The sequence below is a fragment of the Tamandua tetradactyla genome, chromosome 4, assembly GCF_023851605.1.
Source record: "Tamandua tetradactyla isolate mTamTet1 chromosome 4, mTamTet1.pri, whole genome shotgun sequence".
NCBI lineage: Eukaryota > Metazoa > Chordata > Mammalia > Pilosa > Myrmecophagidae > Tamandua > Tamandua tetradactyla.
The window spans coordinates 41,450,837-41,462,836 of record NC_135330.1 but is presented as its reverse complement, the minus strand read 5'-3'; the positions used below and the strand labels follow the sequence as shown (position 1 = coordinate 41,462,836).

The window sequence follows — 12,000 nt, the reverse complement described above, 5'->3', positions numbered from 1 at the left end:
ACATCATAGATCAAACAAAAGCATGTTATTGGAAATGGAACAAAAAAGGAGGACAATTCAAGAATTGTTAAAGTAGGAATAACAGTACTTTGTCATTGAGTGGCATGATGTCAGGGGAGGAATCAATGACTACCAGATTTTGACTTGTACAATACAATCATTGTTTGGGCAATTCGACAGAACACAGGAAGAGTAACAGACTTGGTGTGAGGGAGTGAGAATGATGATGTGCATCCGTTTTGGATCGCTGAACTTTGAGGTACCTGGGAATATTCAGGTAGAAATGTCTAAAAGCAGCTGGGTGTTCAGATTTGGAGTTCAAAATAGAGATATGGTCTAGAAATTTAGATTCATGACCCATTCCTGGATGGATAAGATTGCCTCACAAGGGAGTCTAAAATGAGAGGAACAGGACCCAATACAGAAACCAGTGGAACAAATACTTAAAGGATAGGAGACAAGTGATAAATGATTCTATAAATTGATCACTGAGGCAGGAAGAAAATTAGAAGAAAATGTTTTCTGGAAACCAAAAGAGTTTCAAGAAGGGATAAGTTAACAATATTGATAGTGGATGGTAGCTGATCATGTGGAATCCTTGGAAAGAATGTAAAAGTTGTACGGAATTGATGGCAGAATATTTCTCTTTTCACTGGTCTCCAGTGCCAAGAAAGATAGAGTATGAAAGAGTTCATGGAAGAGAAGTGACTTGAAATAGATCTTCAAAATGAGTACTGTTATATGGGCACAGAGGAGAGAGAAGAAGGAAGCAGCAAGGCATGGAAGTGGGATTTAGGTTTTTTGTTTTAAATAAAGCAGAGGTTAAAAAGAATAATTCATCCTAAAGAGCAGCAGCATATAAGGATTTAAGCACTGTTCAAAATTAATTCACAAAGAATCTTTAAAAAACATCAGAAGGGTTTATACTTGAATAGGTAAGTAAAAGGGAGAGTATGCATTTTTGAGTAGAATGAAAATGTTTCAGTAAGATTGAATTGAATGGTGGAACGATTCACTCAATGAAAGGTAACGTATATCAGATAATTCAGGGCGGTGGCTGCCTATTTTAGACTGATAAATGGAACACATAAAATATAAGACACAAATGGGAATAAAATGTTTTTTATTTATGATATTACTATGCTAATTGTTATTGTGAAGTATTACTGCCTTTTCCAAAAGTAATTATTCCATGTGAGGTTTGAATATCTTATAATTCTCAGATAATGAATTATTCTTATATATACCACATGGTCCTATAAAATTGCCTTTTTACTTGATGTTTATGTTAACTTCACTCCAGGAACTTTCAGTGTCGGGACTTTTATTTCTCTCCCACTGCTCTATTTAAATCTATTTATTCAATAAACTGTTGTTGAATAAAGCAAATTTCTTGAATTTTTGGACATACAGTCCATGAATATACAATTACTGGTTCACAATATCATCAATATAGTTGTGTATTCATCACCATGATCATTTTTAGAACATTTGCATCATTCCAGAAAAAGAAATAAAAAGAAAAAAGAAAAAACTCATATATCCCATAACCATTACCCCTCCCCCTCACTGACCTCTAGTATTTCCATCTACTCAATTTATTTTACCCCTTATCCCCCTCGATTGTTTAGTTTTGTATCCATATTTTTTTACTCATTGGTCCAGACTCTGGATAAAAGGAGCATCAGATACACGGTTTTCACAATCACACAGTCACATTGTAAAATCTATATTGCTACACAATTGTCTTCAAGAATCAAGGCTACAAGAGCACAGTTCAACAGTTGCAGATACTTCCTTCCAGCCACTCTAATATACCATAAAAAGGCATATCTACTTATTGCATAAGAATAGCCTCCATGACAACCTCTCGACTGTTTGAAATCTCTCAGCCCCTGAAACTTTACTTTGTCTCATTTCTCTCTTCCTTCTTTTGGTCAAGAAGGTTTTCTCAATCCCATGATGCTGGGTCCCAGTGAATTCTAGACATTCTATTTCTAATGGAACAATTATTATCAATTATAAAATACTTGATAGGGAGATTTACATTCCTGGGAATCATGTCCCATGTAGAGGATAGGGCAGTGTTCACCTGCCAAGTTCATTTAGAGAGACCACATCTGAGCAACAAAGGGGAGTTCTCGGGGGTGACTCTTAGGTATAATTATAAGTAGGCTTAGCCTATCCTTTGCAGGAATAACTTTCATATGGGTGGACCCCGAGATCATGGCTCAACCTATTGATTTGGTTGTCCCCACTGCTTGAGAGAATATCAGGAATTCTCCAAATGGGGAAGTTGACTATTTTTTCCTTTCTCCCCAGTCCTCCAAGGGAACTTTAAGGCAGCCTTTTTTAAACTGGACCAGTGGAATACTCTTCCAGGAGAGATTAATGGTGTGGTGCTCTGCATACATCCTCCCAACAAAGAAAGGAGAAGGAATCACTTAGCAGCTTTTCGGCAAATGTGGCATTTAATATCCTCTTCATGTAGACCTATAATTCACAGCAGCCTATTAAGATTCCTAGGAAGATCTACTACAGTGAGTAAACTTGGTTCCTCTAAGCAGAGTTTGGTACATAGTGGGTGCTCTATGTATGCTTGTTTATAAATGGATGAACTTTCCTGAATGCCTCTTTTCTAGGATTTACTTGGCCATGGGACACCACACTGTTTTTTTCTAATAACAACTCACAAAAGTTATCATTTGATAGATATGGACCTTAGTAAAACCCTGTCTTACATATCTGTTAAATGTCTATTATCTATTAATGTCCCAGACAGTTAGTCAAACACCTGTTGGGAAACATTAGTCTAGAGTACCTGAATAATAAATGAAGACAATGTATTTTAAATTCAGAAAATTAATTGGTTTGTTTAAATTTTCAACCAATAACTCTGCCACGGGTCAGTCCTCGAATGGTTCCGTTGACCCTCCAGTGGGCCTTCAGAGTCTTTCATATTTTTCTAATTATGAAAGCTCTGTCTTCTGATGTTTTTTTTACTGAGAGCTTCTCAATAAGCATGGGGATTCCATCCAAGAAGCAGTTAATTCATGGATCTTGGTGTAAATAAACCCTGGAGCTCTTTTGAGTTCATTTACATTATTCTTTTTTTTAAAATAAATATTTCTAAAGTCCTATCAATAATATCTTAGCAACCACATTGCAAGAACTTGAACAAACTTGAAGAAGAGTTTTCCACTGAATAGGTGTCAAAAAAGCACTGCCACCAAGCACTTGCACTTTAGGACTACACATGCTCGACAAAAAGGTAGAAAATGTCTATCAGTTTTATACGTGATAATAATTGTTCCATTAGAAATAGAAAACTAAATTAGACATGCTCTGAAAACTACTATTAAGGTACATGCTATACATTCAAAGCAAGTGAACATTCTTTATCAGGAAACATTTCTTAAATCAAGTGTTGACTACTTGGAGCCTAAGTATAGAACATGTGGAGTTTAAGTAAACAGCTTACTTTGCAGAGTCAGGCTCATGCTGCGCTCCACCACCCCAGCTTCATTGGCCGCTACACAAGTATAGTCCCCAGCATCTTGACTCTATGAAAATAAGCAGTGTTTCATAAAAATAGGAGTCTGTGGAGCAGGGAAAATCTCTTTTATCCACATGAGCCTAATTTACATGAAAATTTATTTTTGAGAAGGCATTTTAATGGAAATAGATAAACATACATAAATCTAACCTCATCACTAGGTTTAAAAAAAGAAATTCTTCTCCTTAACTTCTTGAAGACAGACAGTTCATCATCCCTCTCTGGAAATAATAATTGATAGGACAACAGAGAAAAAGTGACATATTTTTAGAGCAGCTATTAGAAATTATCTAACTAAAGAAACATGTTTTAAAGGCATTAAAGTAAAACAAATGAACAAATATTGTATCCTTCCTAATGGAAGTTATTTAAAAGACATTAAGTTGGCTTCTGTCTTTAGAAAGCTTGAAATGAAGAGAAAACAAAAGATTGAATTTACTTGCAATAATAAATCACAAAAGGTAAATCATATAATCTTATATATATATGGCATAGAAAATAACTCCTATATGGATTTAGATTTGGTGACTAATTAGAATATCAGATTTCCGTAAAGTTCTTGTGAATGGGACAATTCTGTTCTCAATAGAAAAAGTAACTCAATAGATGGGACCTGATTTGTAAGGAGTGCTATAAACATTGTTTAGATGTTTAATTTGAGGTTTCAATGTATTACCAAATAAACATTTCTAGTTGGAAATGGAACTTAGAAAAGCTTCAGGACTGGAGAGAATATATTCAGAAATCTGAAATAGTATAATGGGAAAATTTAGCATAAGTATTAACATTGGCATTAGAAGAAGCCCCAAGCACTTCAGAAGTGATAACATTTGAGCAGAGGAAAAGGGAAAAAGTGGCAATGAAGAAGCCAGAGACTTCTTAGCGTTAATAGAAGCTAAAGGTAGAAACCATCTTAAAATTGAAGGAACAATTAATAGCATTTAATGCTGAAGTGAAACCAAGGTGAATCGAAGACTGAAAATAGTCCATTGGATTAGGTGACTAATAGTACCTTTTAATTAATAATTATTTCAAATAACTAACAACAAGAGCACCTAAGAGATCTCATCAAATGTGAACTAAAAAAATTACCTATATGTATTCTAGGTGAGACATTTTTAGATAATAATGCATCCATTTGACTCCAAAACTAACATAACTGAAAGTTCCAATCACTTACTGAGTTACTGAAGTTTTGGGAAAAGCCTAATATAGTTATGGGCTTAGGGATGAAATCTACTCCTATAATTTATTTATAATTGTAGTTGTAATTCTTCAATTTCCTTATTCTAAAACAGATTTGCAGAAGTTATCCCCTAATGTTAAAATGATAGGTCAATGACTGGGAACAATGTAGCAAAATTATCTTATTACTTTTATTTATTTGAAAAGGCTGAAAATATCAGCTTAAAACCCTTGTTTCAGTTTTTAAAAAATAACCCATAAATTTCGATTTTATGATTTAAGAGAATCTTCTCCCATTCCTGGCACACACACTGGAGGCACTGAATGTGGCAGTTTAAGTGGGCATTGACGATTCCAAAGTAACTTACTATGGTGCCATAGATGGCCAGTGAGCCATTACCAAGTTGCCGGATTCTGCGGCTAATTTCAATTTCCACTCCCATTCTGCTCCAGTGGATGGTTGGGGCAGGGTCTCCTTTCACCTCACAATTCAGGATTGCATTACCACCGAGTGGCTCAATCCAATTAGAAGGGTCATCACCTTTGAAGACGGGAGGTTCTGGGAAATACATAAAACAAATACACAGTAAAAGGGAGCACTGACAATTTCCTTGTGATTTTGACCTATTTAGAAACATAATTCACAGTAAAAAAGGAAAATCTACTCTGGAATCATACGAATTGTCCAGAAAAAGCTGCTCCTGCTAATTAACAGATAATTTTGTCCATTTTAAGAATCTAAGCTAAGTCTACTTTGTGCTAGTCTCTTTATTTACTATTTACCTAACTTGAGTTGGTGACTCATAATTTTTTTCTCATGAATATGCTCATCAGTGAAATAGGACTATATACTTTAATAAACTGACATAATACTGTATTACTATTTAAATGATGCAAAAAACAAACCACTCCTATAAATAAATTGTAAATTAAAAATAGAGAATTTTCCTTACCTTTTACATAAACAAATCCAATTGCTTTCACAAAACCAACACTGTTGTCTGCAGTGCATACATAAGTGCCTGAATCCTCTTTTGACACTCTTTCAATAACAAGTTCACTGTGTCCATTGATGCTGTCAAAGTGAGCTGAGGGGAACAAATTAGGAAACAACACAAATAACTCAGTAACCTAGGAAAATATTCACGACAGGTCAATAATTTGCAGGTTAGATTTACGAGTTAGCAACTGAACCCAAGAGATCTCATCATGACATTGGAGAAGAGAGCTGTTTTCACAGTTTTCTTCCTCTGAGGTATTCTGTATGTATACAGAAACTCATTTGAAGAATGAAAAACAGCAGAAGGAACAGGAAAAGAAAATGAAAACAAACGTCTTTTGAAATTATTTTAGATTAAAATAAACCTTTCGTCCAGTTGCTTAAAGCTGGCTCATAGCCTCTCGGGATTCAAAATCTTTCATTCAGAAAAACGACATCTTCCATTTCATTTTATCTCACCATGATTTTCTACCCAAAAATTTACATAAAACACATGAAACCCTTTTCGGTTATAATTCAACCAATTTGGCAGGTCAGAGGGGGGAATCATGAAAACACATGCTAGTTAGGTAATAATGACAACATGATCAAAGTTGTAATAGTTTAAACTCCTCCATAAATGATGAGGATATAAATATTTATAAAGGTAGTTATAATATTTGGAAAAGAATATAAGGTAAACATGCTAATCCTAAAATAATAGACGCTAAGATTCTAATTAGCACAACCACTGTCTGTGTTTATCTTGCATGCTTCCCTATCTTTCCCTATTGTACCTTTCTAATTTCATTATGCTGAAATAGTTAAGTGGAAAATCAGGCTTTAGAAATTTAAGTAGCCAATTGAACACTACAACTTTAAAAAAAAAAACTGATGAGATCTTTGACATTGCTCTTTCTTAGCGGGATGCACTGCTGTTATTAGTAAGATAATACAGCTGATAAATTCCAGCCATTAAGATAAATCCTTATAAAAGCAAAAGCTCAAGCTGATTACTACTTTTCTAGCAAGACATTTATTAAATGCTTATAGTGCAGTACTTCAGAAATCAGATTTTCGATGCAACCACTTCTCAATATGTACACTTTTATGCTGATGACACAGTCTAACAATAAGTAGATACTTGTCCTCCCAGGAATGAGTGCTACTGGATTCCAGACACTGCCTTAGCACATCATGTACATATGCACCAGAAATTTTCTACATAGATTAATCTATATTTATAATAGAGGTTGAGTCACACAGTGGAAGCAGAGTTCTTTGTAAAATTAGGCGAATCTTCAAAATTCAAACAGTAATCACCTTGATTTACCTTGATAAAGGGATCAAGGAGATAATCCCAATTCATCTAGGTAAAATAAATTTAGATATACATTATTGTCTATGCAGGAGGAATTCGTTTTAGCTTAAAAATATCTAACTATGCCTGCACCATAAAGTTCTGCAATAAACTTATCCTTTTAAAGGAATGGATAGAATGCATATGCTGGGTAAACAGTAAAATCTGAGCAGAGGAATACATTTTTCAGAATTTCAAGCAATTCTTCTCAGTAATTTTCCAGTCAAATCCCATAGAGGAAATGGAAATTGGTTTAGAGCTCTAAATGGGCTTTTTAATTCATCTCTTAAAAATCATATCACCAACCTGGAATTATATTGTTATTGAAGGTCCATGTTAACTTGGGCAATGGAACACCAGTTGCTTTACAGCTTAATTGTAGCCGTTCTCCTCTATTTAATGACACATCTCCAGGAAGTTCAGTAAAAGTGGGGAGAACATGCACAGTCAGGCTGACAGTGTGTGTGTCTTCACCTGCAGCATTGTTAGCAACACAGGTATAGGTGCCAGAATCCTCCGGCTTAAATAAAAAATCATAGTGCTTAACATTATAGGAACTTACATCATATCACACAAAATACATAAGAGTGCATAGTTTGGTCCCTCAAAGAAGCATCCTTATTTAAAGACTACTTAAATTTCCCTTTCTAGTCTGAACCATTTGGTCAGACTTTGCATACCAAAACTCCATATTGTATAAGAGTTCAAATATAAGCCATTACAATATTATACCAATCATTTTATAGTAATACAATCTCAGGAGACTTCAGATTCTAAAAGTTAACTAAATATCAAAGTTTGCAATGTTCAAATAAAGAACAGAAAAGCCCCAAGGCTGGTCACATTTTGACAGCAAAGTTGGCTCTGTGTGTAATGTGGCCCCAAAGACCATTAAAATTATCAGGGAAAATCAAAAGTAAGGGCAACATAATCTGCAATTCTCAAGTTTCACTTGCTAAATCCAATAGCCAGTTGTCAGCACAATCTTATTTGATGTATTGGCAGGATGTGACATAATCTTTTCTCTTTGAAATCTTGTCCTCACTTGGTTTCCAGCCACCACACTCCCCTAGTTTCCCTCCTCCTTCACTGCGGTTGCTCCTTCTCCATTACTTTTGCTGGCTTCCCCTCGAAATTAGTGTCTTAATGCTGGAATGTAAGAGGACTCAGTCTCTGTTCCTCTTGTCTTCTCTGTTCTCTGTTCCTTGGTGATGTCATCCTGTCTCATGCTTCAAATACCATCTATATGCTGGTGTCTACCAGGATCTCCAGGCCAGATCTTTCTTTTAAACTCCAATTATATTGCAAACCCTCTGCTTGGGTGCTTAATGGATATCTTAAACTCATGTCTAAAACTGAACACCTAATCTTTCTCTTATGCTACTTGCAATCTATTAGGAAATCTGAGCTTCAAAGAACATGCATTATCTCACCAACTTTCACCCCTTCTCTGTTAACATTCCGCTCTGAGTCCTGTCATCCTTTACTTAGAGCACTACATTAGTTTCCCAACTGGTATCCTGCTTCTTTCTTTGCCTCCCTACTCTGTTCTCATCAAAATAGCAAATTAAAGTCCTGCAAAGCATAAGTAAGTAGTGCTGCTCCCTCGCTCAGAAACTGCAATGGATTTTGATGTCGATTTGTTCTGATTTGGTCCTACATGATCTGAACTTTTCTCTTTGCTTTCACTGGCCTCCTATTTCTAAAATGCACAAGACACGTCTCTACCTTACTTTCTTTGCTCTAGCTGTTTTCTCTGTCTTGTATGCTCCTCCCGCGGATATTTGCTTGGCTAACTCATCTACTTAAGTTTTGTTCACATGTTACCTCCCCAAAGGGGACTTACTCGGATCACGTTAATTAAAACTGTAACTGCTCCTCCTAGCTCCTGATGCTCTTTATGCTGCTTTTTAAATTTTTTAAACTACTTTTTGTCTTCTGACTTATTGTATAAGTATTTATTATGTTTTTTTTTAAATTGCCTATCTTCCCTCTCTAGAAATAAACTCAATGAGGCCAGGGATCTTTGCTTCTTTTGTTCTTTGATATATTCCCAGTGCCTAAATCAGTACTGCACACACAGAAGGTGCTTAATTAATACCTGTTGAATCAATGATGAATGCCTCTGGATGCATTAAGGAATATATTGTGGACATTTCCATTTCCTCTCAGAAGTTAAATAATACATTTTTTTTGGATTGAAACACCAAAAGGAATTAACTGTAAATTTAACATAAAATTATAGTCATTCATCATAGATACAATCGAAGTTTGGCTACATCCTATTACATTTTTAAAAAGGACACACAGGAATAAACCATATTCCCTGTCAATGTTTCCTCCTACTGCCCATTTTAAGTATTTTTAAATACCTAGACTGTGAAAATTTAAGTTTAAAATTAAGGATTTTATGAAAGTGAAGCATTTACAAATTTGGATTATACATATTAATCACAAATAGAATAATATGCACTTATCATTTAGGTCTCTCAGCTGGTATTTATAATCTATCTAATTGCTGATTCTCTCATAAAGTATCTGGGTTATTTTTCCACTAAAATCATGGACATATTTTTTCATTTTTAATTCCTTAAAGTCTGGAAGAGAAACTGTATGGTTAAATTCAACATTCCTGAACCTGAGATGATGCCCGAAAGAGATATTTAGCAGTTGAAACAAAATAAAAATATTTATCCCTATTTCATCAATTCCAAAGATCACATATTTTCCACATTTTAACATCTACAAAATTGGGATGCAACTTAAAATTAATCATCCATCATAGTTTAATTGACTGTAGTTATTCTTACTTAACGGTACATAAATTAATGATGCATCTTACAACTGAAGCAAACAAGATTTGAATAAATACGAACTTTGTTGGCACCTTGATTAAGTTAGGCCTATCACTAATGACAGTTTACCTGCTACCCAAGAGCTTGACTAACTGATTGAGGTTATTCTATAAAATGAATGTGATCAATTTTATAATTTTAATCCATTCTAAATTAATTTCATGCAATTTGTAATGAAACGCAGGTATTATAAAAAGAAATCTGATATGCACAAGAACCCTAAAATTCATTTCACGTTTTAATCATACTTTACTATTTGGTACCAAATGATGATACTGTTAAACCATATTTTGAAAAAAAGAGTCATGAAATATGCACAAATACAGATTTCTGTTCAGGCTATCACTAAAAAACCGAGATGCCCTGACAGCTCTTATTTTGCAGATATGGAGAGGTACGAGCTAACAATATTCAAACACTTAGTCTTCTGTAGTTTCCTAAGACTTCAATTCCTATGACAATCATTAGGAAAGGTTATTTAAAAACCTGAAAAGAACAGAAAGCTGCCTTTTATATTTGCTTAATAATATATCCAACATTATTACATGCCCTCTCCTGTTTTCATTTACATAAATAGTAACAAGCATGGAATATAGCACAGGTATTCAGAATTTTTCCCCTAAAATATCAATTTCCAAAAAAATAAAATAAAATATTTTTAAAGGGGGCTATTTATGCATTTCTATAATCTGTTCAATACTATTATCATAGAATGAACAGAAAATGACAAACATGAAATATGTATAAAATTCATTTTGTGATTTGGATTTATAAGAGTATTTTTCTTTCATAATTAGACAGTATATTTCCAAACAAAGTTAGTGAAAGTAAAAAGGTGAATTAACAATCTGGCTTATTGTATCTATTCATTTTTATTAAACTTACCACAACATTTTCCAAAATGAGTTCTCCATATGGTTCAGCAGTGTATTTTCCTAACAAGTCAGCTAAAAGAACATTGTCTTTTTTCCAGTTAATTGCTGGTGTGGGGATTCCATCAGCTACACATGGAAGAATGGCTTGCGAATTCTCATTGACCGTGTAATGCACTTCTGAACTACGGATTCTGGGTGGTACTATAAAGAGTTTTTAAAAAAGATAGTCATTCAAGATGTTGAGTTGTTGAATTCAACAGTATCTCTATTTACATTGAAAATTAAGACACAAAAGACTGAGGGATACATTTGTTAGAAATATTTTTTAAACTTTTTTTATTATATAGTATAACATATATACAATGCATAGAAATAAAAAAGCAATAGCTTTCAAAGCACTCTTTCGTCATGGGCTACCATACGATCCTCTCATATGTTTCCTTCTAGCTGCTCCAGAATATAGGAGGCTAGAGGGCTTAAATACTTTTTTGTCATCACAGCTGATTTCTTTTTCCTTTTTTAATGAACAACAATATATATGTAAAAAAGCTATAAATTTCAAAGCACAGCACCACAATTAGTTGCAGAACACATTTCAGACTTTGACATGGGTTACAATTTCACAATTTTAAGTTTTTACTTCTAGCTGCTCTAAAATACTGGAGACTAAAAGAGATATCAATTTAATGATTCAGCATTCATATTCATTTGTTAAGTCCTATCTTTTATGTATAATTCCACCATTATACACCCCAATACCTCTCATTGGGGTTGTTTGGGCTATGGCAATTCTGAATTTTTGCTACTGGAAGGGTCTGTCACTAATACGGGGTAGGGAGATGTAACTATCTGATGTTCTGGAGAGGCTGGGCTAGGTTTCAGGACTTATCTGGACCAGGGACCCATTTGGAGGTTGTAGGTTTCTGGTAAGTTACTCTTGTGCCTGGAATCCTTGTGGAATCTTATATGTTGCCCTAGGTGTTTTTTAGGATTTGCTGGAAAGGGGGCTGTCAGGTTATGATAGGTAGCAAGGTCTACCTGAAGCTTGCATAAGAGCAACCTCCAGAGTAGCCTCTCGACTTTATTTGAATTCTCTCTGCCACAGATACTTTATTAATTACACTTCTTTTCCCCCATTTGGTCAGGATGTAATTGTTGATCCCACAGTGCCAGATCTGGATTCATCCCTG

The 12,000-nt window shown here is 34.5% G+C and overlaps 1 protein-coding gene across 4 annotated transcripts in view; it reads right to left on the bottom strand.

Annotated features, from left to right (window-relative positions):
- Nucleotides 1-12,000, bottom strand: part of HMCN1 (hemicentin 1) — a 531,301-nt gene that overhangs the window by 51,657 nt on the left and 467,644 nt on the right. For all 4 annotated transcript variants that reach the window (XM_077157239.1, XM_077157240.1, XM_077157242.1 and 1 more), the window contains 5 exons: nt 10,821-11,011; nt 7,387-7,600; nt 5,695-5,829; nt 5,110-5,300; nt 3,482-3,563 (listed from right to left, as the gene is read on the bottom strand). In XM_077157239.1, coding sequence (XP_077013354.1) covers nt 3,482-3,563; nt 5,110-5,300; nt 5,695-5,829; nt 7,387-7,600; nt 10,821-11,011 — 813 coding nt within the window. The remainder of the gene's footprint in view (nt 1-3,481; nt 3,564-5,109; nt 5,301-5,694; nt 5,830-7,386; nt 7,601-10,820; nt 11,012-12,000) is intronic.